Genomic DNA, 24,803 nt, shown 5'->3' on the forward strand with positions numbered 1-24,803 from the left:
TATAAGCTGTCATTGATCCGTTATACCTTTTCTCAGATTTTGGATTTGTGACTGATTGGTTGCTTGGTTCCACGTGCTTGTCAACTTGTTTGGCTGTTTAGGTATTAAAAAATGCAAATATTTGTGAAGACTCTCACTGGGAAGACTATTACTCTTGAAGTTGAACCCTCAGATACTATTGAAAACGTCAAGTCTAAGATTCAAGACAAGGAAGGCATTCCCCCAGACCAACAACGTTTGATTTTTGCTGGTAAACAGTTGGAAGATGGCCGTACTTTGTCAGACTACAATATTCAAAAAGAGTCTACCCTTCACTTGGTGTTGCGTTTGAGGGGAGGCATGCAAATATTTGTGAAGACTCTCACTGGGAAGACTATTACTCTTGAAGTTGAACCCTCAGATACTATTGAAAACGTCAAGTCTAAGATTCAAGACAAGGAAGGTATTCCCCCAGACCAACAACGTTTGATTTTTGCTGGTAAACAGTTGGAAGATGGTCGTACTTTGTCAGACTATAATATTCAAAAAGAGTCTACCCTTCACTTGGTGTTGCGTTTGAGGGGAGGCATGCAGATATTTGTGAAGACTCTCACTGGGAAGACTATTACTCTTGAAGTTGAACCCTCAGATACTATTGAAAATGTCAAGTCCAAGATTCAAGACAAGGAAGGTATTCCCCCAGACCAACAACGTTTGATTTTTGCTGGTAAACAGTTGGAAGATGGTCGTACTTTGTCAGACTATAATATTCAAAAAGAGTCTACCCTTCACTTGGTGTTGCGTTTGAGGGGAGGACTCTAAGTGTGTTTGCTTTTTGCGAAACTTTTAGTATTGAGTGCTTTGCTTGAGTGAATAAATGTTTGTTTGTGGTTATTGCAAGTTTTTCTATTTTTATGTCAATAATAATATTTCAACGGGTCAATAGCTTTATTTTGGCAACAGCATGCAGAAGGCTCTCCGTGGTGCTTGTCATTTTTGAATGACGTTCTTGTGACATTGACCACAATTAGGCACGAGATATACGAGACAATATGTAGCGGAAAAGAATGGGATGAAAACTTTCAAATGGAATTGTTTATCCAAAACAACTTTAGTGCTGTTCACCAAATTATGAATGACTACATATATGAAACACCAGTGAGGAGAATCAAATGAACTTGGACGCCATAAAGGCACAATTGTTTAAAATGTTTCCTCTTCTATGTCGACATCAAAGTCATCTTCGACAGTAGCTTCTTGATACTGTTGATATTCTGACACCAAGTCATTCATGTTACTTTCTGCTTCCGTGAACTCCATTTCATCCATTCCCTCTCCAGTATACCAATGAAGAAAAGCTTTGCGACGAAACATTGCGGTAAATTGCTCACCAACTCGTTGAAATAGTTCTTGTATGGAGGTAGAATTGCCCACAAACGTTGCTGATTTTTTCATACCTAAAGGAGGAATATCACACAGAGAGCTTTTGATGTTGTTTGGAATCCATTCAACAAAGTAGGAGGAATTCTTGTTCTGAATGTTAAACATTTGATCATCAATATCTTGTGTTGACATGTTTCCACGGAAGTATGCTGCAGCAGTTAAATAGCGACCATGGCGGGGATCACATGCAGCCATCATGTTCTTGGCATCGAACATTTGTTGAGTCAACTCAGAAACACTAGCAGAACGATACTGTTGTGAGCCTGGTGAACTTAAGGGTGCAAATCCAATCATGAAGAAATGAAGGCGTGGAAAGGGAATCAAATTGGTAGCCAACTTTCGTAGATCTGCATTCAACTGTCCTGGGAAACGCAATGAACAAGTAATACCTGACATCACTGCTGAAACCAAATGATTCAAGTCTCCGTAACTAGGATTGCTGAGCTTCAATGTTCGGAAGCAGATGTCATAAAGTGCTTCATTGTCAATGCAGAATACTTCATCTGCGTTTTCAACCAACTGATGAACGGAAAGAGTACAATTATAAGGTTCCACCACAGTATCGGACACCTTTGGGGATGGAACTACAGAATAGGTACCCATCATTCGATCGGGATATTCTTCCCGTATTTTAGAGATTAAAAGGGTTCCTAAACCAGAACCTGTTCCACCTCCAAGTGAATGTGTGATTTGAAAGCCTTGCAAGCAGTCACACGACTCTGCTTCTCGCCGGACTACATCTAAGACATTATCTATGAGCTCTGCACCTTCAGTGTAGTGACCTTTTGCCCAGTTGTTTCCGGCACTACTCTGACCATACACAAAGTTGTCTGGGCGAAAGAGTTTTCCGTATGGACTGGCTTTTACAGCGTCCATTGTCCCTGGTTCCAAGTCTATCAACACAGCACGGGGAACATATCTTCCTCCTGTCGCTTCACTGTAGTATACATTGATTCTGTCCAGTTGTGACGGAGAATTTCCTTCGTAAAGTCCGGAGGGGTTGATACCATGTTCCCCGGAGATTACTTCCCAAAACTTTGAACCTATTTGGTTGCCGCATTGTCCTGCTTGGATATGAACAATTTCCCTCATTTTATATTCTAAAACAGGTCAAATAATTTAGCAAATACTTGAAAGCATCGTATGACTTACCAAAGTATTAAGAAAGGGGTACGGAATTGCACAAGCAAACAAAGAAATTTGAAAAGGCATTCTTCTTTCGGATGTTATTAAATTTGGCGGGCTTTTGCGGTCGAACCATGAGAAGAAGAAGAAGAAGGGGAGCGGAATTCTGAACCTATGATGGACATTGACCATTATTACAGGCTCACCAGAATAAACTTGTACCTTCAAAGTATTATAAGTGTCTATAGTTTATTCCTTATATGACATATATTTGGAACATTGATTTTATCCATCACTATTGTCTATTGCAATCATGATTCCATGAAATTCTATCCGTACTATATGGTTCCGTATTTCAATTATGCTTTCCACCATTCAGCCTTGTTGCCATTTTGAACTTTTCGAAATTCCAATTTGACAATTGTGTGCCATGCAGTTTCCTGAGAGCAATATAACTTCACCTCTGTCAGAAAAGACAAACAACAAGAGACATTTTCTAGCTAACAAACCTCAGTTCTATTTACACTGTCCTTCAACCGAGGCACCCATAGAGTCTCTTTGGGAAATAGCCGCTCAACGATTACAGCTTTTGCAAGAGATTGATAAACTTCGTTCCAGAGGAGCGTCATTTCAGGAGTTGACTAGTGCTATTGAAAAGTTTTTGTTTCTTCGGCGACAGCAAAATGAGTACTATTCATACGAAAATATTATAACTGACCGACTATATGATACGGAATCACGAGATGTATTGTCTCATTACTTGTTAAGACTTGCTTTCTGTAAACAACAAAATGCCCAAGCATGGTTTCTCCAAAACGAAACTGTGCTCTTTCAGTGGAGACTAGAAAACTCGCCGCCAACTCAGATAGACACTTTGATAGATCAACTCCAAGCTGTGTGGAGTGATGAAGAGATTTCGTTGAGAAAGGTGGTGAAGAATTTGGATCAAGATCCTGAGTTTGCTCAGCTGTATCATCGTCTCTATCAAAAGCTGCCGAGTAGCATGACGCTTTTGTTATATCAAGTTCCTTTTGAACAAGTTCCTGAGCTATTGAGACATCGTTCGGTGATTATTCGTTCAGGTTATGCCTATTTATTTTCAGAACAGTTGACTAGTTTTTTGGTTTCTCGTTTTAGGAGTGTTTTATCTAAGGGTCTTGGAGTTTTACGCAAAATGGAGCACTTTGCTGAAGAACAAGAACAGTTAAACTTGTTGTTGGAAAGTCTACGAGAGTCTCAAAAGTTCTTTGTGAATCAGTTTTCTTCATATTCATTGAAAGATGCGGAAAATCTTGAGAAAGCCATTCACTTGGAAGATCTTCCTCAAGCAATGTTTCACATGCCGCTTTGTATGTTTCGTTTGATGAAACGATTGGAACAGAATCATCATTTGAAACATGGTGCTCGTCTTCAGCTGGGTTTATTTTTAAAAGACTGTGGTTTATCTATGGACGAATCTCTCCATTTTTGGAAGACAGAATTTTCCAAAGGTGGCATTTCTTCTGACAAGTTTGACAAAGAATATGCTTATGCCATTCGTCATCATTATGGGAGGGAAGGAAAACGTGCCTCATATACTCCTTTCTCGTGTATGAAAATTATTCAGCAACGTCCTTCGGCTCATGAAGAACACGGTTGTCCTTTCAGAGAACTCAATAGTGCCTCTCTTGATACCCTATTGCAAACATATGGAGTTGAAGAAGCTGGATGTAGAGCATCCATCGTACAAAAGGCTCAAGAAGGACATTTTCAAGTAGCTTGTGGGATGACTATGCAAATGAAGAAAACAGGACAACAAATAGCAACATCCTCGGAAGAATTCAGTCCGACAACAACGCATCCAAATCATTACTTTTTTGACTCTCTTGCAACGAAAGAAAACCTTTCCCATAGCTAAGACTATTTTTCAACACAACACACACACACACACAAAGAGAAAGAGAGAGAGAGAGATATATCACATGATTCCTCTATGGACTGTTTTGTTTATACGAAACTCAAGACAAATGCTTTCTCAAAGGCATGCTTTTTAAATGATTGTTGGTTATGACATCTCATGATTCTTCTTTTGTCACTTTAGATACAAAGGTGGTTAGGAATGGACAACTTTTGGACCATGGAACATCTCAAAACAATAAATAATCCAGAACTATCGCTCCTCCTTCTTTCTAAGTGTCCATAATCACCTGTCTTTTGAAAAATTCTCAGCAAATCCAATCTTTGTATGGGCTCTCCAATAAGTGTGCTTCGACAGTTGATCGGTCGGATTGTGGTGGTGTGCTCAATTACTCAAAGCCATGCTCCATGGAATAATGCCGTTTCATTGGTTTCCAACAACTGTCTTGTTTATTATTCATCTTAATATCATATCCTTTTCCATGAATAACACTACATATCTTCCATTTTCACATAATGCGGATTCTTCACAAGTACTACCAATCCTTCCAAACTGGGGGCAACGGGTATATATTCCTCAGTAGCAAGTTCTGCCCTTTCACCTCCTGCAATAAGAACAGGAGTAGTATGTGTTTGGAAACCAGTAATACTTTTAGGTCTTCCCGCTTGCCCAACAATATCCACGGCTTGTCCAACACGTACAGGAACTAATAAAGGCTTCATTTCTTCATCTACTGTATACAACATTCGAGGGCGAGCTGCCAACAATAACAAATATAACAAGTAGTGATGCTTATTCAAAAGAGTATGTTGTGAAACACAACACAAATAGATAATCGTAAACAAACCACAAAAAGCATTAGGATATATAGAAAAGCGTTCATTGTCCATTGGTGATAGCGTTATCTAAGTAAGTAGAAATCAAAATAGTTTCATATGCTTTTTGACGACGACGACTTACCAGTCCCTTTCCCATATGAAGAATGCCTTGGGCTATACGAACAGCAAACAAACCAGAAGAGTCTTTAACGTAGAAAGCAGAAAGTTGTCTCAACAAAGAAGCTATTCTAGCGTGATTGGTTCCTGCTCCAATAAAACCCAATGCCATTATAGCTGCATAAGCAACTTCTCTATCGTTATCATGGGTTAACTTGGATAGTAGGTCCATAACCTATATAAATAGAGAAATAGAAGATGATAAAGGATGCTCATATTATCTCGTACCTGTAAACGTGGATAAGAAACCGATAAAAGACCCAAAGATAAAGGTACAATTCTTCGAACAGCTGCATCTCCATATTGCAACAAATGACCATAGAGACGGAACGCCATTTCTGTTCCAATATCTTCCCTCATAGCAATTGCTGCGATGCCTAAACAAGCTGCTGTTTGCTCATCTACCAACTCTTTTTCGTCTTTTTTATCTTTTGGTAGGCGTTCTGACTGAGTTTCGGGAGACGAAGATGTATGGTCTTCATGATTGGTTGATGATGCAATATTCCCAGAAGACATCTCTTCCGTTGTGGTTGCTTCTTCATCTGCACCTTCCAAATGAGAAGGATGCAGTCCACACATATTAAGATATTCTTGCACCTTTAACACATCTCCACTTCCAGCTGAACTGAAAATTGAAACAAGCCTAGCAGCAACTCTTCCAGGTGCACCAGGAATTTGTGCTTGAATGGCTTCAATGACTGCATCCGTACCATTTCTTCTTCCGGTGTATAACATTGCAAGTGACAAGGGAAGTAAGCGAATCATTGATTCATTTTCCCAACTTGCCAAGTCCCTAAAGGAATTGAGTATTGGAGAAAGAAAACTCTCGATAGTAATTCACTACCTATCTAAAAGTGCCTGAATCAAAGTGGATACCAATTCTTCATCCGCTGAACCTTGAAAGACCAGACCTAAGCTAAGTGCGGCAAAACATAACGTATCCAATGGAGCAGATGCATCCGCAACAATCTAACGTATGACGACATTCAGTACAACTATCACATTCAATGATAAGCAATATATAAAGACTCACAGGGATAAGAAGTTCTTGGATTTCCATTCGACATGTCCCCGCATAGGCAAATCCTAAACCCAAAATAGCACCAATTCGAATGGAAGAGGAACGAGGATTCTCTACATGTTCGCTCAAAAGAGCAAGTGCTGGATCAACTTCACTTCGAATACCGGAAGATACAATTCCGATTCCCAAAAGAGCGCCAGCTTGAACATACTCTTCTGAGGCGTACATGTACTTGTCCAACTCTGCCAAACCACTATCAATATCCCATAGCATAAGGGCACCATAGGAAGCTGTAGCGCTCATCATTCCGTGGTCTTTGTTCCTAAATACCCAACGACTCTCTTCATCCATTAGTAACTTGTCCCTATTCAACTAAGACTTTCGTTTCTTCTAAAAGCGAGAAAATTGAACATACTTTCCAAAGCCAAGATTTGCGAAAGCGTTGACAAACGTTGCTGCCAAGTTCTGCCGAGCGGAATCCAAATTGCTATTCAAACCCAATCGGCCTATACCGTCCGTCAAGTGACTTTTATAGATATCTTCAGGAGTCTTTGGTTCCATAACGTCCAAGTCCTTTGCCAAAGATAAATAAAACTCATACAGACGAGTATTTCCCATCCAATTCTTCAAATCTTCGTTGGTTTCTTCTTCGAGGAATATATTTCGACTAGCCAAATCCAAGGCCAACTGAGTTCTTACTGCAACAACGTTTCCTAACGCATCCTTTTCAGGATCACTTTGGTATATATTACTCATCAACTCCATATCTCCGAGTCGAATTGCAACCCTCATTGCTTGCGTCGATCTTCCCAGTTTACGATATATCGAGCAAGCGACTTGCAAGATATCAAAGACATCGGGTTCTGGAACATAATCGGCTGAAGAAAGGAGATAAAGACAGATTCTCTCAAAATTGGCTTCTTCAGCGTAATCAACCAAACTTTTCAAATGGTCCACTTCATACAACAAATCGCAAGCTTCTGGTTCTGCATTCGAAGAAAGCAAAAAGGGAACAATTTGCTTAACCATTGACATAATATCTTCCATTCCACTATCTTGTCCTTCAGCTAGAATCCTCTTCTCGTACTCTTGGCTTATTTCCCCTGCCAAATGTCGTACGTACTCGTGACCCCACGATTCGGGGTTTTCCTGAGTTCCTAAAAGTTTATAATGAAGACAATCTAAAGAGTCTTCAGGGGCCATAGTCATGGAAAGCACTGAGAGAATATCTGCTAACGCTCTCTTATTTTCCCCGTCGACCATAGTTTGGAAAAAGGTCTTGAGTGGCTCATAGTGTTCACTCATAAACTTCAAAGGCTTCGGAAGTGAAGTCATGGAAGAAGTAGACGATCGAATTTCTGACTTTAAGGTCTCCAAGGCAAGTTTTTGCACAGCAAGGTCGGGATCTTGTACTCTTTCCGCCAAGAGGTCAAACTCCTCCTTCATTTGACGATCTTCCTCCGAAAGTTCTTCTGTCTCGTTGGTGTTGGGTTCTTTTGTCACGTTATTCTCCATTTTTTTATCACCACGTGAGTTTGACAAACTATGGTTTGTGTTGTTTTGATTTTGTACCATTTCAATTGGAAGTGAAAATTATAATATTTCTTGAATCGCAGAGTCACGGCAATTAATCAATGGGTTCTTTAGTTTGTGGTCATATCATGCTACATACAAAAAACTATTACTACTGATGCGGCATTTTGTCTAATATCTTCTTTTGAAACTAAAGAGTTGCTGGTTCTCTTGTTGTCACATTGAAATGGGTTTGCATAGCTCACAACAAAGAGCCCAGTTTGGATCAATTTAGTTTCTTGTTAAAATGGTTTCAAAAAATATTGTTGTACGCTAAGTTCCTTTTGTAAAAAAGTTGAAAGCTCATACAAACATTTTCCCATCCTTTGAATAGAAGGAATGAGTATTTCAAGATAACTTTCCGTAGAGCAACTCAGGCTCTTAAAATGTATCTTTGAGAAAAGTATCAGAAAAAACAAACAAATTTCAAAATGCGACTTGTAAGTAGTTGGGTATGACAGCCATAATGATGAAGTGGGACATACTTTTGAGAACATCTCACAACATGCTCTACGATTGAATACTGTGTTCATTCAGCTTTGATATCAAATGGTAAAACCAACCTTTTCACTGTTCCTAGTCAAAAGAATGTCATTCGTATTGAAAACTCAAGGATGACCTTTTCTTAAATGAATACTTCATTTGCTAAATTGTATTAGAAGCTGCATGATTCTGTAAACACCACCTTTTTGGAAAATACAATATCTCAATGAGAGTAAAATTTTGAATGTACACAAAATGTTGACAGTCGGAACCAATAAAAAAAAGAAAGATGGAGGTTTTTCTTCCCTTCAAATGCACATAAGGACTGATTGGAGTAACAAATAAAAGCTTAAAATCCTCAAAATGCTCCCTCCCATCAGCTGCCGATTTAGCTCAGTTGGCTAGAGCGCCAGGCTTTTAACCTGGTGGTCGTGGGTTCGAGTTGTTCAATCCACGATTATCCCACAGTCGGCGAGTTTTTTTTCTGTAGACCTTTCCTTTCGGGTACTATCAAACTTTGATTTTTCATCATCATTCTGAACTGAAGTTATGCAACTGGATATTGCATTGGTTATTATCAAGGTTTTTTTTCTGGGCTGTTTATGAGGAAGACCCCAAAACTTCATGACCGGCCCGTTGTTTAATTTTCAGTGTGCAATTTTCGGCAAGTAGGTGGCATGTCGGAGGATAACCGTGTGTTTGTTGGTGGTCTTCCCTGGTCAATAAGTGAGGAAGACTTGAAACAAGTATTTTCCAAGTATGGAGAAGTCGTAGACGCAAGGGTGAATATTTTCGTTCCTTTAGTTTTGGGATAAACACGGCATCCGCAAGTTCGTACATAGTGTCTCAGGTCGTGGGAAGTCCCATAGTGTGTATCTTTGTGTTTCATACAATCTTGGGCACCAAAAGGTTTCCCTTGAAAGACCTGTGGCCTTTGGGGAACTATTGATTGTGAATGACTTGTGTATATACCAAAATTTTTCCACGGAAACCTTCTCAACGTTTATTTTTTCCTGTATTTTCCAAGGTGGTCATAGACAGAGAAACTGGACGGTCTCGAGGTTTTGGATTTATTTCATACGCCGAAAGTTCTTCAGTCGACGAGTGCATAGCAGCTCTGGACGGTCAGGTTAGTCTCAATTGTAGTGATTTTTCGGGGAAAGTGAAGTGTAGGGTTAGGACCTGCAAGGAAGAACCATTCGAGTAAACAAGGCAATGACTCGTGAACAACGAGATGACGAGTTTGCTTCCGGTAGAGGAGGAGGTGGACGCGGTCGTTATGGAGGTGGTTTTCGTTCGGGCGGTGGATTCGAGCGTCGTGACTACGATAACCGTAGAAACTATGACCGTGGAGATGGCGGTCGTTACAATCGAGAACGCCGTGATGGCGGTTTTCGCAGACGCGAAGATTTCGATTGATCTTCCCCTTAGTCAAAGATTGTTATAGGTTCTAGTGTTTCTTTTGTGTTGGTTGTTGTCGTTGTTGCTTTGGAGTATGCAGGTTAATTACTTGGTATCTAGTATTGTCTCGTGAGATGTAGTGTTACTCATTCATATCGTGGGCATAAACAGGTAGTTCCTTCATTCATTAGTATTGGTAGTTGGTATGCTTCTTTTGTCTCACAAGTTATCGCACCATGAAAGCAAAGAAAGATTCTATGTCCAAGGAGTGTACCACTTTTTCTGAGTAGCAAGTGGCTTTTCATTCAGTTTGCTATGCATCGCAGCGTGGATTGTCGAACGTTCCACACCGACCAACTTTTCCATTTTCGCTCCATCAAAACTACAGCCAATAAAATTGGCATGTTCCACTTGACATCCACACAAGTCAGCTCCAACCAGAATAGTATCACGAAAATCAGCCTAACCATTGAAAATAGTTTGGAATTCTACTCGTGAAAACATTGACAGCTATGGACCCACCTTTCTCAAGTCTGCATTACGAAGACAAGCATAAGACAAGTCAGCTCCACGAAAATTGGCTCCATAAAGTCTACAGTTGCTAAAGTTTGCTTTGCGAAAGTTCGATCGATTCATACCAGTAAAAGCTTCTCCAGGTGCCTATAGTATTTTGGATACCTTACACATTTTATCACCGCGCGCAACTTACCTGAACAAAACTTAAATCTAGTCCACTAAAATCCACCTCTGAAGCCTGAACTGGACGACAATTATAGTTGACCTCCTTCAACGTTTCCGCGTGCAACCATCCTGTAAAGTTAAACATGTTTAAAAGTTGCCGACGTCTCACGTCTTCGGCTGACTTTCTATTATCCTAGAAACATTAAAGACACGGAGAACGAAGGACTTTGAGAAATCTATACCTCCCTTTTCTTTTCTATAACTCGAACCAAGTCGAACAACTTTAGCTGTTTTGCGGTAAGCAAAACGCCATCAAGATTCTCTTCTTCACTGCAAACCAAGCACTGATACCGAACAAAATTCAAACATACCTACCAAAAGCACACACACATTTGTTAAAAAAGCAACTGTGTAGACACCAGAAACAATATCATACTCGAAAAAACTCGGGGTCCAAGTCCAATCCAAGTTGATTGAGACACACGCGGACTGGAGTATTTGAAGCTTCATCCTCTCTCGTGACAAACTCGTTGGATACCAAAGTAGAAGCAGTTTTAGGGTTCAGTAGCCAACTACTTTTCTCAAGTACAGTGTTGGTTGTACAAAACTCTTGACCTGAGACGATCAACACTACTTGTCGATTTGTCGTAGTCATTCACTCTTTGCATAACATTCATGATTGGCGCCTTTTATTTTGCTGAGACGATGGCATTTTTCTCTTCACGACTAGCAAATTTTCAACATTTCTGAACAATCAAATGAAAAGGTACAAAAACTTTCAAGTGTTTATGTTTTCCATGATCATTGAGAAGAAAGAATAGAATTCAGTTTTCCACTTGGCTTTTGGAAGAATTTCAGAGGTAAAGGAACAACAGAGAATTGGGATTTTCAAGAGTTTGGTTAGGCTCATGAGTATCAACGGCAGCTTCAAGGAGTCGTTTAACAACAGGGAAAGATATTTCTATCCTATTGGCTGGCTATTACAGAACAGAAATGTCCACGTGCTTCCTGGTTATGAAAGGGAGCTAGAAGAGTGCAAGTTGCTGCACAAAACGGTAACCTCTGTACTAGAAACGCTTACAGGAAAGGGGGAACGGCAGAAGAGAACAACAAATGACGAACCTATTGAAGAACGTCCTGATGGAAAGCTCCGAGAATCCGTAGAAACTGACAGATTCATAGGGAACGACAAGTTTGTAGGTACCAAAGCTAGTGATGGAACGACCCAAGATCGAAGTGTGGAAAGAAAACCGAAACAAGAGGTTGCTACAAATACAACACGTTCCCATAACGAAAGAAATAAGCGCAGAGGTTCTTCTGGAAGAGCAGAAACTTTTTCTAGTGCGGCTCCTCAACTACAGAAGATTCCTCCGGGCTTTGAGAAGCTGGGCCTGAGAACAGAAGAGAAGTTAGATAGACATGCAGAAAAAGCACATTTTGCTGGTCACTTGTCAGAGAGGACAAAGGAAGGTGTTTTTCAATCTACTTTTCTAGAAAAAGGTGGAAGATTTGCGAAGGGTCCAGATGAAAACGTTTCTTTTCAACGACCTCACAGTCTTCTTTTAAAGGAATGGAACCAAACTGAGGTCCCAGAGTCCATGAGTTTTTTAGTTGATCTATCCCGGACTTATTTTATTCGAGAAAATGTACGCAAAGTTATGGAGAACGTACTTGCTGTTGTTCAAAGAAACTCTGCTTGCTCGGACTCTACAAAAGAAAGGAACGGCAATATATCAGAAACTGAAACTCCAAAGTTGAAAACGACAGCAAATAATGTTACTTTTGAGTTGAGTACTGAGCCATTGATTTCCAATAGCAGCGAAGTAACCGTTGAAGATGAAGACATCGAAAGAATAGTCTTGACACCAGGCTTGCTCATGAACTTGCCTTACGATCACTCTATAAGTACCTCAAGTTCAGTGAAACAGAGTCGGGTCACAAAATGGACAGAAGAGTTGGATGAACCAGCTTCACAAGAACAAACTATTCTTCCAAACTCACAGCATAGTCAAAGAACTGCTCCAGTTGAGTTGGAGAAAAACATAGATTCTTTCTTGGCTTCCGTCCGCAAAAGGACGCTTTCCAAAAAGACTAACATGCATCATGCAACAGGAGGGCGTGTACTTCATTGTGACAATGAAGCTCAACCACATACTTATTCAGAGTCTTCCGATGCACTTTTGAGTCAAAGCAGCCCAGTGATGGAAGGAAACTTTCAACAGCAGAATGGATGGAATGACAGGTCAGTGAGCCTTGTTTCGCTCAAGGACTTGTCCTGTTCATCTCCCGATAGAAATAATGATTTCAGCAAGACCTGGAAACGTGCCATAGCTCCTCCCATAGCTTTAATTGATCCCGCTATTTGTGATGCAAAGATAAAGACTCCATCTAACTCTATTGGGGTAGAATCTGCTGGGTCGACTCAGGATGCGAAATATCATAGTCCTGTATGGAATCGACCTATTGGCACAAATAATGGTGTTCACCAACACACGGACTCTAGTCATTTGCTACTGAATCTTCTTGGTGGAGGACAAGGACATTCGAATAGCATTTCTCGCTGTCAGAAAGATTCGAGTTTAGAGCAGAATATGAAAATGTATCCTTCATCCTTGGTCCATACTACTTCGCAAATAGCTCATCGTAAAAAGGCGGTTTATGCGGAAGACTTGGAGCAAGCTCTGATTGCGCAAACTTTAAAGTCATCTCAGAAAGACGGAGATTCATCCATGTCTTTATTGAAAGATGGTATTGAGCATTTGGAAGGATCGTTCATGTAACTAAATGAACAATTTGATCGGAACCTTGTATAAACGAAGCAATAAATGAAGAATTCTTATTGAAAGAAATTGGAGTTGCTCATGGACAAAAGAATTTTTTCGATAATCATTTCAACTGATATATTTTTATTTGTTTTTTGGCTTCATTACTCCGAAACATACTGATTGTGCAATTGCCAAAGCACATCCTACAAAATCCAATGCAACCAAAGCTTCGATGGAAGTAAAACCAAGTTGTTTCCCTTGATAACTTACGGCACTCAACAAACTTTTGATATCCAAACCTGCAACAATCAAATAAAAGATGCCAAGAATTGCACAGTTAACCATGAATGCTATTCGAAATCCTACGGCACGGGAGTCATGAGAAAACATTTGAAAGACCATCAATGACTCGATGATCAAAGCAACGATAACAGCCAGAACCGTAGTCATGATTCCCACTACACTATTTGCAAATGGCTCAGGGCTATAGGATAGTCCTTGTTGGTTATTTGGATAAGTGCCTGGTATACTGGTACCGTTGAAATGTAGAGGATTTTCCAAGGATACAAAAGGTGCCCGAACAGACATGGACACGTCCGCTAAGAAATAACTCGCAATAGCAAGTAATAAATAAGTTATTTCTGCCTTTGTGAGTGTTCTTCTTCTAGCGTTTCCACGTTGCAGCCATAAAAGTACATAAGAAAGAATGGCATTCGCAATTGCATCTAACAATCCTAAGACATCACATATCAACAAGCCAATGATATAAAAGCTCAATTTGTGATATTGTTCTATATACAGTTTTGTTGTATATCCATCCAACGCGGCACCCGTTATGGAAAATATCATTGTGACTCCAAAAGAAATGGTTGCAACGAGACCTGGAATTCCGTAGTCTTCTGTCATTAAAACAAAGAGTAATAGTGTGCAACTTAATTGTAAGTATAAAGAAGCTACCAGAGCAACTGCTGAGTTTCTTGTTGGCAAAGGAGTTTCAAACAGCTGTCCACTTGTAGGTACTGTTCGGTTACTCAATGTATTGTAGTCTGCAGTTCTTGCAGCATGAATAACTCCCAAAGCAATTCCAATAGCGCAACCCAAACATGCTGCAAAGACCAGCCATAAACAGCCTCTTGGAGAGAGTCTTTGCACAGTTCTACCATCATTGGTAGATGAGCTTATTCTTCTCATTCCTCTCGGAGGCGGAGGCTTTTCTATTACAATCACCATATATGGACTTTCAAGGACATTTTCATTTCCCCCAGTGACGTGACTATATTGCCATCCATATTGTAGATACTGTCTTGTTTGCTCTTCATTGTTTCCGAGATCAGCTACAAACTTATAAATATGTGTCCCAACAGGAACGTCAATGATCACTCCATTTACTCCAGTGTTTTCTTCTCTCTGTAAGTGAATTGTTTTCCAATCAGTCCAGTCTCCAGCAATAGCTACTGCCATTGCGTCTGCATGATAGAAAAATAAACAAGGCACTCTATCCGTTCTCAAGGCCTATTTTATTTCTTTCAAACCCAACGTATATGGATACATGCGAATATCTATTTACCTCCAAATAGGCAGCCAAGCCCATCTTTTTTGGACTCAATTGCTTGGCTCCCATAGTTCGTTTCTCTTGCTTTATAGCATCATTTATGAGAGCAGTAGTGACCGGAATTTCCTGGCTATTTCTTATTGTGGAACTGCCTGAGCTGCTCATTTCTCTCTCTCTCTCTCTCTCTCTCTTTGTGTGTGTGTGTGTGTGTGTCTGTTCCAGTCACTGCGAATGATCAATTCAACATGAACAAGTCACGAGAAATGCGGATCATTAAACACGTCATTTCCTCCCCTTTACCAGACAAGGACCACGGGACATTCCTTCATCGATCTATTCAAGAAGACAAAGAAAAGCTTTGTATATAAAGAGACAAAAAGAAATAAGCATTTGAATAAATTTTTATGCTCTGTATTTTCATCTTGAGAAAACAAAGAAATCCAACAAATCCTATCACAAAGTTTATTTAAGAAGCAGACTTGCAAAACGACTCCAAGTCACAAACATCTTCATAACTACCCATGAAAACGGGAGTTCTTTGATGTATAGAGTGTGGTTGAATATCAAGAATATTTTCGGTTCCAGTAGATGCCTTTCCCCCAGCTTGCTCCATTAAGAAGGCCATAGGAGCTCCTTCATATAGCAAACGAAGTTTCCCATTAGGATTCTTTTTATCTGCGGGATAGCAAAATATTCCTCCATACAGCAAAGTACGATGGACATCTGCTACCATGGAACCAATGTATCTCAAAGAATAAGGAGATTTACCTTCAGAAGGAAACTTCAACGAATGAATATACTGAGTCACCGATTTGTCCCAATTTTTACAGTTTCCCTCATTCACGGAATATATTTTACCACGACGAGGAATTCTAATATTGGGATGAGTCAACACAAATTCTCCAAGAGACGGATCCAACGTAAAACCATGAACTCCATTACCGAAAGACAGTACGAGGTTGGTTGCACTTCCATACATTGCATATCCAGCAGCTACTATCTTTCTACCTGGTTGCATGATTTGTCTTGCTGCATCTTCTGTCGTTTGAATATTTTCAGCGTCTGGGAGGTGGAATATGCTAAAAATACTTCCGATGGTAACATTGGAGTCGATATTAGAAGAGCCATCGAGAGGATCAAAAGCGATTCCATATTTTCCACGATTATGCTTTTCCACGACAATAGGCAGTTCCTCCTCTTCTGAGACCATCACTGCTACCTTTTGACTACTTTCAATATTAACTTTGAAAGTTTCGTTGGAGATAACATCCAGCTTTTGTTGCAAGTCCCCAGAGACGTTACCTCCTCCAGCCAAACCATAAAGTTTAGCAATACCTGCTTTTCTCACACAAGAGTCTGTTACCTTACAAGCCAGTTGGACGGAAGTCAACAACAAGGTTAAATCTCCTTGTGACTCTGGGTGTTTGCGTTGTTCGTGTAGAACAAAGCGTGTGAGTGTTACAGAGTCTGTTTCCTCTAAACCTGTTGGTGGAGCAACTTTTGTATGTTGCGACATAATCTCGCTGCTTCTTTTGCTTTGTGGTAGAAAATGTTTGGAAACCCAAAATCGATGGGTGGATGAGGTGGTTCAAAGACGATACTAAGCCAAGTTGGTTGTCTCTTCCACAAGAAGAAGTCCACTATACTTGTTATCCATCTCTCTTATCGCTTCCTTTAGACACTTTGCTTCGTATATGTTCCTATCTTCCTGGATATGAACTTGCCAAATTACAAATTGCCGTCTCCTCCAAAGCTTTTGTTCAAGCAACAAGGTACCTACCCAATCTTCACCTCTTTTTTATTTACTCTCGGAATAGTGATGCTCACTTATGGAGGAATGCTTTCTATAGAGATTTTGGTAGAAAAATGCCCCCAGAAATCTATATTCATGAAGGTAAGTAGAGGTTGGTGTTAGGGATAGTTCTTGTAAAGGCACGCTCGATATAGGCCGAATAGACTGGAAATATGCTTATGCAACAAGGTTTGTGAAGAACAGGACAAACCAAAAAGTGCTGAGAGAAAATTTTATTCGAGAAGGAAACATTTGGCGCTTTCCTCGAACCTTGGAAGAGAAACAGCGGTTGGCTAGTAAAATTTAGTCACCCTGTATAGAGAATCGATAACGAGATACTTTGAAATGGCAACAATTGTTACAGCATGTCGTCTAATTGGTTCAATAAGCCAACCATATCTGGTTGGGATAAGTCGTAGCCTGCACAGGAAGCCAATTTTCTTAAAGCAAACAGCTTAAAGCTGTTTTCCACCATAGGACAAGCAGCAATTTCTTTAGCGGCAGGTAAATAACCAACTTCACCCAAGTCTCTAATCAACACTCTTTGGGTGTAGTGATGTTCCTCACCAAAGCCTAAAGCACTTAATAAAGGTTGTAAATAGGAAATCTCGCCTGTGCATTGATAGAGTGCTTTATATGCTGCATATTTCACCAAGGGAATAGGATGTTCTGTGTATGACTTGATCAATGACAGATGCTCATTGGCATGTAAAAAGCCCAAGGCTTTCAAACACCATTCCAAAGGATATTCTAAATACTCAGGTCCAACACCCAAGTTGGGAGTATGTGTCATTCTTCTTTGTCTCATTTCGTTACGTTTCCTTTGTTGAAATATATTCTCCAATTTCTCACGAACGTCCTGCGAAAGATGTTCCAATTGAAACATTTGGTTGTGTGTACCATCTCTTGATAATATATCATCTTGTTGAAAGCTTTTCCACTCTTTTGTCAATATATCCACAAGCACATTCACTACACAACTAGGGAAATATTGAGAACCCTGAATTCTAGCAATCGTTGCCAAAGCTTCTGCACAACGATACCTTAAAAAGGAATCAGAGGTTTGGGATAATATATTGGACAATGGAACGATGGCCTTGACAGACCCAATGTTGCCTAAAGCAATTGCTGCCCTTCTTTTCAATGGATAACCTCCTAAAGCAGTTTGTTCTTGAGAAGTTTGTAAAACAAGTACTAGGGCTTCCTCTGCTTCTACAACTCTATTTTTGGATATCCACCAAAGTGCATAGTAACGATAACCACTGTTCTCATGATATAGAATATTGTAAACTGCCTCTTCCACACTACGAGGACAGGCGTCTGTAGAAACTCCGACGGAATTTGCCATTGCTTCTTCCAACAGAGGAGTATCTGTAGTTATTTCACCAGCTATATAATCAGCCCAAGCTGAGTCTTCCACTGCAACGAAATTGTCATCTTGATCACTGTCCTGTGAAGATGGTCTGGTTTGTTTCCTGCGAACTGCATAAATGCCTTCCCAACCCAAAGAGTCATATATCTTTCGAAGTCTTGGTTCCTTCAATATGTCGTACGCCTCTTTTAAGGAATGGAAGGTTGGCTTACTATCTACTTGTACTTCCCCTTTCCTATGGACATCTGGATGCGCAGTCTTTGAGAGTTCTACATATGCCTTTCGAATATCGTCTGCAGAAGCCGTAGAATCCACTCCCAACACAGAATATGGGTCTTTGTTTTCTTCTTGTGTCTGACTGACCATAACAAGGGGAACTTTGAGGCGAAAATAGGGTTCTGTTACAAAAGACCTCTTTGAACAACAACATTGACGACGAGGAATCACTTGTGCCCATCGACTAGGAGGAGTATTCTTACGTAACTTTATAACAGGTATTTCATAGTTGCTCTTTTTCATACACAGCTTTCCAAAGATCAGGAAACTCAATGGGCTGTTCATTTCTCTTTCCTGATCTTCAATAGTATCTCATTATTCAATCTCCTTTACTATTCTATCTTCATGAAACTCAATCATTCCCATCCATTTCACGTTTATATGTTATGGCAATTTTTTAAGTAAATCAACATACCTATTTATATTCTTTTCCACACTTCAACTCATCTCGTTCTTCCCTCTTTTAGAGAAATATTTGGGAGGGGGAAAATGACGATGAGTGGTCAAAGTCATGAAAACGACTCTGCAAAAGTTATCTTCCTTTGTTGTCCTTCTTTACCCAAGTTTATGGGTGCTTTACATCCTGCAGGTGCTTTATATGCTCAACCAGTCAATTTGAAACAAGCCATTGACCAACATCAGGCGTTTCGTGCTTTGTTGAAAAGACAAGGAATAAAGACTCTGGAAGTATCCGAAGTGCTTGCCCACGATACAGGTAACTATCTTATCCCCTAAACACTTGTGAACTTATCTTTGTTCCCCTCCTTAAAGAAACCAGTGTGAACGCGCGCATGGATTTGGAAGAATTAGCAGCCAAGTCACTCATCTATCGAGCGGAACCCGAGTGTTTGGAAAGGTTTAAAGCGTTGGGCGGTGAATATTACATAAGTGAAGAGTACAAGCGCTTAGTTTTGGAAGCCATGTCTTCGGACCAATTGACAGATATCGTGAAAACTTTTCCAACGGTGACTATCACCCACTCCACTAGAGACACCGGTGTATCTGCTTCCTATTCGTTTCAACCACTTACCAATTTGGTATTCACCAGAGACCAACAAGTGACAACTAGAAAAGGTATCGTATTAGGAAGACCCAGTAGCGTTCAACGCGAACACGAGGTCAACGTGATGGAGTTTTGTTTCAGAAAAATGGGGTTTCCAACCATCGACCGCATACCTGCACCTGCACATTTAGAAGGCGGGGACTTTTTTCCAGCTGGAGATGACCTTTGTTTTATTGGTGTAGGATTGAGAACCGATATGAATGCTGTTGAATATATGTTGAAAAAAGATTTGTTTGGTACACGACGAGTAGCGGTGGTGCGCGATGATTATGATAGAAACCAAGATAGAATGCATTTGGATTGCGTATTCAATATACTAAGTCCAGACTGTGTGTTGTTGTATGAAGATATGGTTGGAAAGAATAACCCCATTTTGAGACAAGTCGATGAGTATGTGAAGAAGGAAAATGGACAATATGCACTTGTAAGTATAAAGGCTCGAAAAGAGAGTTTCACAAGCTGATGAGAGTCCTGTTATCAATCATAGGAAAGAAGCAATATTGAATTTTCAGAATATTTGAGAGGTGAAGGCCTTTCTATCATTTTTATACCTGCCAAAGAACAACTACAGTATGGATGTAATGTATTGAATTTGGGAAATAAGAATATAGTTGCCGTTCATCCTACAACTGCACGTAGAATTGCAAAGGCTCCTTGTTTCGATGGTAATGTGGAATTTATAAACATGTCTGCTATCACAGCCATGTATGGTGCAGCACACTGTGCATCTCAAGTAGTGTATCGCGATGTAACTGGTTCGTGTGAAAAATGGGATGGCTTCCATAATGAACTTGATTCTTCTCCTCGAAGACAAGTACCTACTGCATGGGGTGATTACATAGGAAACAATGCCTAGAAATAGATTGGAACTGGAAGAGAAGCACTAGCATGGATAGAATTGTGAAAATATTTTTGTGTGAATCTATATTCTCCTGACTTTGGAATTTCAAGGACCCAAAACCAATCTAAACTATGCAGCAGTAAAAGAACAAACAGACCACGTACTACTTTATAGACACAAAAAAGAATTCTTAAAACCAAATTAAGTGTCAGTTGAAAAAGAATATACGGACTCCTAAAAGATGGAGTATACTATCTAAGGCAATTCTGTCCTTCTCCAGAAAAAAAAGTGACTGGCAAAACTTACTAGGCAACAGTCAAATTAAGCTTTCTGCACCATTCAAGAAAAGGTAGACTTTCCTGTTTATCTCTCAGTCTGTCCTTAGTTTCCTGTACACATTTGTGTGCAGCCTGTTTTATCTCAAGGCAAGTTTCGCGTTGAAGAGCATTCAAGATAGCAGGTTTGAGACGCTCAATTTGTTCTTGTTGAGATGCAGTTATCGACTCCCATGGTTGTTCAAGAACTTTTAGAGCATGTTCAATTCCTTGAAACAACATTTTCATTTCAAACGCTTTGCTCGGACCTTGCAAGAAGGAATCAAATCTGCTCAGATTGCTAGAAGGATCATCCACTTGCCAACAAAACAAGTCCAAAGCTTCCAAACAATCCGCTGGAGCACTTCTTTTCCACAAGTCGCGAAAGTTCATTTGCCAAAGGAACTCCATATCCAACAGATAATTGGTCTCATTAGACGAAATCTTTTCTCTCGAAAATAATAAAAACATGATCAGGAGATCATATATTTCAGATACTCCTAAAATATTTTCTTCAATTTGGAGTTGTTCTCTTATTTCCGTCAAAGTCATTGAGCACTCCTTTTCATCCTCTCTGTTTATCGTACTTAATCTATGAGCAATGTTCTTAATAAAGAGTTGACTACTAAGGAGATTGGGAAGGTTGACAGGGTCAACAGCCTGTGAAATCATGTCAATTTCAGTTGCCTGATCCATGCAACTAGTCGAGTTCACCTTGTCAGTTTCGCCATTTTGTGTTTCATTTTCATTAACGTGTACTTGTTCTTCTTCCGTCAGATTCGATGAACTGGTAGTCAAGTGGGTATTCAATGCCTCTCCATTGGTATCAATATCAGAAACTTGGGTAGTTTGCAGACTTTCCAAGTCATTCGAGGCAGAGATAACCTCGTTGTGTTGTTCCAATGCTCTGTTGCTTTCTATTGCCTCCGACTCCTCCTTCCCTTCATTATCATTGTGCTCTTTGTTTCGCATCCATTTTTCTTTTAGAGCTTCAAACTGGGAGTGAAAAGTATCTTCCAATGGAATTGCTGGCTTCATACTTTTGGACGTTTTCGCTGTAAGGTTTGTTGTACCTTGATCATTTTCGGTTTTCATAACTTCTTCATTTTTTGTCTTTGGCCAGTCAGAAGTGTCTGAATTCATTTCACAACTTTCTTTACGTGGCGGAAAACTGCCATAAAGATTTTGGTTTTGCGGTTCATCCTTTTGTTTATCATAATGATTATTTGCAAAATTTGGAGTCTCCAAATCTAACTTCTCTTGCGCTGTATTTACTGAACTCGCAATCAAACCTAGCCTCTGTAACAAATGAAGATGCTTGCCTTCATCTCTTTCAATGGCCACTTGTTCCAGTAAGACAGTTGGCACTTCTTCCAATTCCATGAAAACATCACAAGCTGCTCTGCGCAACTCGGCTGATTTACCTCCAGCATGGGGACCAACATCTTTCACTAACAATTCTATTATCGATGCAACATCAGAGTTTTCAGCAGCATTCTCTCGAAAATAACTATTCAGCTGCTTCCGATTTTTCTGTATAGCTGCTTTTATATATATTAAAGCTTGTAAAATAACTTTCACCGATAGGTCGCGATTGTAACACTGTCGTAAGCAAGATTGGCTTATCAACTCCAACAACAATGGAAAGAATGGAATAGCAAGTTCCATTTCTTCCAACACTGTTGTCGCAGTGCTTGCTATGAAACCATTGGAATCCCCAGATTTCTCAAATATCTTTTGTAATAAAACAGAATTTTCACGAAGAGTTTGTTCCAAGGAACAATAGCCCTTTTCAAGTTTACGATTATGCTGTCGAAGTTCTTGAAATGAAAATATTTGGAAAAGTTTTGTCAGCGCCTTCATCGCGGGAACCAACAACTTTTCGTTTTCGTCTTGAAGATACTTGGCAATAATATTAACGACTAGCGGAACGAAATGCAGGATATCGACTGTTCCTTCATCATCCTCATCTTTCTTGATCCAACAAGAATCATTTTGATTGTTCGTGACAATGTTAACCTTTTCTTTCTCCATATCCTTTGTCGCAGTATCTAGAAAACTCTCGATTGCTTGGATAATTTGGACCTTGGTATTTACGTCGATCAAAGTATGTAACTTGTCTAAGACTTCAGTTAAAGCGTGTTCCGATATTTGTTGCTCTGAGAGCAACAATATTGGAGGCTCAGTAACCTCTCGTTCCTTTGGAATTTCTATAATGTCCTCTTTCACATCCGAAACTTCTTCATTCTCGTCTATCTTAGGCTCTTCTATGGTTTCAGCATTCTCTTCTTTCTGCTGCTGCTCTTTTTCCTGTTTGCGTCGAAGTGAAAGTTTCTGTGGAATGTTATCCGACTCCTTTCGTCTGTCGTTTGAAATTCTTTTTGCAGATGAAGAAACTGTATGAACTGTGGTTCGTGATGCTCTTGTATTAGTTTTGTCCACTATTCTACTGTTAGTCTTGGTCTTACCAGGCTCCGACATTCTCTCTTTTGCACCTGTACCAGAGTTAGATGTGTGTCGCACTGAAGCCTTTGAAGCTGTTGTGTTTGTAGGTTGACTACGTTCAATTTTTCCTTTTCTCCCACTACTTCCTTCTCGCTCATCTACATTCTTGACAGGAGTGGTTTTCCTTGTGGCTGTTTTCCTAGCTCCAGCAGTATTAACTGCTCCCTGTGATTGATCATTTGCTTTCCCCTGCTTCTGTAAAGTGCTGCAACCAAATGCAAGCGAAGGAGCTTCTGCAGGTCGTGCCTCTTGCACTGATCTCCAGTCTACCGTATCCACTTTGTGAACCCACTCTTGCACTTGTTCGGGCATTATTTTTGCCAACAACCAAAAGTTCTTTCGGTAAGTTGTCTTTATCGTAGAGGAACTGTCCTTCAAACCTATCGCAATAATCTTCTCAATCTCTTCCAAATGTGGTTGAACATCGGTAACTTTTTGATAGATGAGAATGTTTCCGACAAACTCTGCTGCTAAGTTGCGAGACATTGGTAAAGTCATGGGTTGATTTGTAAAGAGACTCAGCACTGCTTTCACCAATCTTCTATGTTGAACATATTGAATAAAAGTCCTCAAAGCCTTGACAGCAACTTCTGAAACGCCGGAGACGTTACTATTGGAAGCTTTCCATAGAGATCCAACCAAGTGTTCTGCCAAAGGCTCCGCAAGTTCATCCTTTATAAGCGTTGCTAGAGTGACCATTGTTTCGCAGGCTTCTCTTGCCACAATAGCCACTTTGTCGTCAGTAACAGCAAAGTTTATTGCACTTCTCAATATCTTTGCGTTATTTAAGAAGGCACTCCATAACTGTTCTCCGTCAAGATTATCCTTTGCATCTTCTTCGAGAGTTTCTTCCGAATTCTGTTCATTGTTGGTTGGCGACCGTTGTCTCCACGAATGATTTTGCTGATGCAACTGCACAAGCAGGTAAACCAGGTCACACAGCTTTCGTAGAGCTTGTACTCTTGACTCTGTGTCCTTTTGCACTGCCATCTCTTGAGCCAACTTTTCCAAGAAGTGAACCATTTCATTTTGACTCTTTGGAAGATTCGCTATATTGTAGTTCGGTTGAGGTGTTACTGTATTAATTTTCTTAGTTCTGTTTCTAAATTTGTCCAAGTTTCTTAAAGCTGTTCCACCGTTAGCTGCCATTTTCTTTCAGCTTGTAACGATGCCTAGAGTATTTCCGAAAATACTAGAGTACGAAAATTTTACAAAACGACAGTCTGCAAAAAGCGCGCAGATTTGAAAAGTATTTAGTTTCAGAGCTCTCATGTCCCTTATCGGTACACAACGTGGCTAATTGTCTTCCCCACCTCAAAGAAAGGATCTTCCATGCTGTCCATTTCGTCAAGCCAAGAAGTAGTTACCCAAAATAGCAATTTGAAAATCCGATGGGAATCATAGACAACTCACCATCGATCCATGATCAAGTTCCTTTTCCACGTGGCTGAGTTTGGCATTTTTCTTTCCAAACATAAGAGTATTGTGAATTCCGAAGAACAACTTATTAGTTTAATCTATTTAGTGGCTTGTTTCTTGAGACAACTGTATTGTGGACTTTTCGTTCTCTAAAGTGTCTTTAAACAACTCTTGCAAAACTCTAGTGACCAGTTGAAGTATATATTTATATATTCACTTCTATTTGGACAATACCTTCTTATCTCCTACGAACAATACAGCAAAATTGTTGAAAACTGTAGATATTATAAAAGAGTTATTGTACAAA

General features: G+C 39.9%; 13 protein-coding genes across 16 annotated transcripts; 6 read left to right on the forward strand and 7 right to left on the reverse strand.

Annotated features, from left to right (window-relative positions):
- The first annotated feature begins 10 nt into the window (after positions 1–10).
- On the forward strand, positions 11–931 carry Gasu_13790 (ubiquitin). Its single transcript, XM_005707878.1, has one exon. It carries the CDS (start codon positions 112–114, stop codon positions 799–801), a length of 690 nt encoding a protein of 229 aa, XP_005707935.1. The 5' UTR covers positions 11–111; the 3' UTR covers positions 802–931.
- Positions 932–1,045: 114 nt separating this feature from the next.
- Gasu_13800 (tubulin) lies at positions 1,046–2,630 on the reverse strand. 2 transcript variants are annotated; one of them, XM_005707880.1, is made up of 1 exon: positions 1,046–2,630. In XM_005707880.1, the coding sequence occupies exon 1, from the start codon at positions 2,512–2,514 to the stop codon at positions 1,183–1,185; it is 1,332 nt and encodes a 443-aa protein (XP_005707937.1). In that variant the 5' UTR covers positions 2,515–2,630; the 3' UTR covers positions 1,046–1,182. The 2 variants fall into 2 exon arrangements, with proteins under 2 accessions (XP_005707937.1, XP_005707936.1); XM_005707879.1 differs by having other exon boundaries at positions 1,046–2,540.
- A 330-nt stretch (positions 2,631–2,960) lies between these two features.
- Gasu_13810 (DNA primase large subunit) lies at positions 2,961–4,591 on the forward strand. Its single transcript, XM_005707881.1, has one exon. It carries the CDS (start codon positions 2,978–2,980, stop codon positions 4,442–4,444), a length of 1,467 nt encoding a protein of 488 aa, XP_005707938.1. The 5' UTR covers positions 2,961–2,977; the 3' UTR covers positions 4,445–4,591.
- Positions 4,592–4,851: 260 nt separating this feature from the next.
- Gasu_13820 (26S proteasome regulatory subunit N1) lies at positions 4,852–8,100 on the reverse strand. 2 transcript variants are annotated; one of them, XM_005707882.1, is made up of 6 exons: positions 6,876–8,100; positions 6,473–6,824; positions 6,284–6,408; positions 5,668–6,232; positions 5,405–5,614; positions 4,852–5,349 (listed from the first exon to the last, which is right to left on the reverse strand). In XM_005707882.1, the coding sequence occupies exons 1-6, from the start codon at positions 8,033–8,035 to the stop codon at positions 4,936–4,938; spliced, it is 2,826 nt and encodes a 941-aa protein (XP_005707939.1). In that variant the 5' UTR covers positions 8,036–8,100; the 3' UTR covers positions 4,852–4,935. The 2 variants fall into 2 exon arrangements, with proteins under 2 accessions (XP_005707939.1, XP_005707940.1); XM_005707883.1 differs by having other exon boundaries at positions 6,876–7,980.
- An 847-nt stretch (positions 8,101–8,947) lies between these two features.
- Positions 8,948–10,118, forward strand: Gasu_13830 (glycine-rich RNA binding protein). 2 transcript variants are annotated; one of them, XM_005707885.1, is made up of 3 exons: positions 9,078–9,297; positions 9,543–9,644; positions 9,695–10,118. In XM_005707885.1, the coding sequence occupies exons 1-3, from the start codon at positions 9,193–9,195 to the stop codon at positions 9,932–9,934; spliced, it is 447 nt and encodes a 148-aa protein (XP_005707942.1). In that variant the 5' UTR covers positions 9,078–9,192; the 3' UTR covers positions 9,935–10,118. The 2 variants fall into 2 exon arrangements, with proteins under 2 accessions (XP_005707941.1, XP_005707942.1); XM_005707884.1 differs by having other exon boundaries at positions 8,948–9,644.
- A 14-nt stretch (positions 10,119–10,132) lies between these two features.
- Gasu_13840 (potassium channel tetramerization domain-like protein) lies at positions 10,133–11,287 on the reverse strand. Its single transcript, XM_005707886.1, has 5 exons — positions 11,034–11,287; positions 10,840–10,968; positions 10,626–10,790; positions 10,439–10,576; positions 10,133–10,378 (listed from the first exon to the last, which is right to left on the reverse strand). Exons 1-5 carry the CDS (start codon positions 11,250–11,252, stop codon positions 10,172–10,174), a joined length of 858 nt encoding a protein of 285 aa, XP_005707943.1. The 5' UTR covers positions 11,253–11,287; the 3' UTR covers positions 10,133–10,171.
- A 190-nt stretch (positions 11,288–11,477) lies between these two features.
- On the forward strand, positions 11,478–13,438 carry Gasu_13850 (uncharacterized protein). The gene is made up of 2 exons (XM_005707887.1): positions 11,478–12,839; positions 12,891–13,438. Exons 1-2 carry the CDS (start codon positions 11,506–11,508, stop codon positions 13,375–13,377), a joined length of 1,821 nt encoding a protein of 606 aa, XP_005707944.1. The 5' UTR covers positions 11,478–11,505; the 3' UTR covers positions 13,378–13,438.
- A 24-nt stretch (positions 13,439–13,462) lies between these two features.
- Positions 13,463–15,087, reverse strand: Gasu_13860 (uncharacterized protein). The gene is made up of 2 exons (XM_005707888.1): positions 14,930–15,087; positions 13,463–14,874 (listed from the first exon to the last, which is right to left on the reverse strand). The coding sequence occupies exons 1-2, from the start codon at positions 15,077–15,079 to the stop codon at positions 13,504–13,506; spliced, it is 1,521 nt and encodes a 506-aa protein (XP_005707945.1). The 5' UTR covers positions 15,080–15,087; the 3' UTR covers positions 13,463–13,503.
- A 213-nt stretch (positions 15,088–15,300) lies between these two features.
- Gasu_13870 (fructose-1,6-bisphosphatase I) lies at positions 15,301–16,477 on the reverse strand. Its single transcript, XM_005707889.1, has one exon. The coding sequence runs from the start codon at positions 16,428–16,430 to the stop codon at positions 15,381–15,383; it is 1,050 nt and encodes a 349-aa protein (XP_005707946.1). The 5' UTR covers positions 16,431–16,477; the 3' UTR covers positions 15,301–15,380.
- Positions 16,478–16,487: 10 nt separating this feature from the next.
- Gasu_13880 (uncharacterized protein) lies at positions 16,488–17,038 on the forward strand. The gene is made up of 3 exons (XM_005707890.1): positions 16,488–16,686; positions 16,732–16,808; positions 16,862–17,038. Exons 1-3 carry the CDS (start codon positions 16,493–16,495, stop codon positions 17,011–17,013), a joined length of 423 nt encoding a protein of 140 aa, XP_005707947.1. The 5' UTR covers positions 16,488–16,492; the 3' UTR covers positions 17,014–17,038.
- Positions 17,039–17,042: 4 nt separating this feature from the next.
- On the reverse strand, positions 17,043–18,687 carry Gasu_13890 (putative heat shock protein). Its single transcript, XM_005707891.1, has one exon. It carries the CDS (start codon positions 18,637–18,639, stop codon positions 17,065–17,067), a length of 1,575 nt encoding a protein of 524 aa, XP_005707948.1. The 5' UTR covers positions 18,640–18,687; the 3' UTR covers positions 17,043–17,064.
- A 140-nt stretch (positions 18,688–18,827) lies between these two features.
- Positions 18,828–20,438, forward strand: Gasu_13900 (arginine deiminase). Its single transcript, XM_005707892.1, has 3 exons — positions 18,828–19,069; positions 19,126–19,841; positions 19,905–20,438. Exons 1-3 carry the CDS (start codon positions 18,850–18,852, stop codon positions 20,271–20,273), a joined length of 1,305 nt encoding a protein of 434 aa, XP_005707949.1. The 5' UTR covers positions 18,828–18,849; the 3' UTR covers positions 20,274–20,438.
- Positions 20,439–20,452: 14 nt separating this feature from the next.
- Positions 20,453–24,247, reverse strand: Gasu_13910 (cytoplasmic linker associated protein). The gene has a single exon (XM_005707893.1). The coding sequence runs from the start codon at positions 24,224–24,226 to the stop codon at positions 20,564–20,566; it is 3,663 nt and encodes a 1,220-aa protein (XP_005707950.1). The 5' UTR covers positions 24,227–24,247; the 3' UTR covers positions 20,453–20,563.
- Positions 24,248–24,803: the final 556 nt, after the last annotated feature.

Source organism: Galdieria sulphuraria (genome assembly GCF_000341285.1).
Source record: "Galdieria sulphuraria unplaced genomic scaffold scaf_8, whole genome shotgun sequence".
NCBI classification, from domain to species: domain Eukaryota; phylum Rhodophyta; class Bangiophyceae; order Galdieriales; family Galdieriaceae; genus Galdieria; species Galdieria sulphuraria.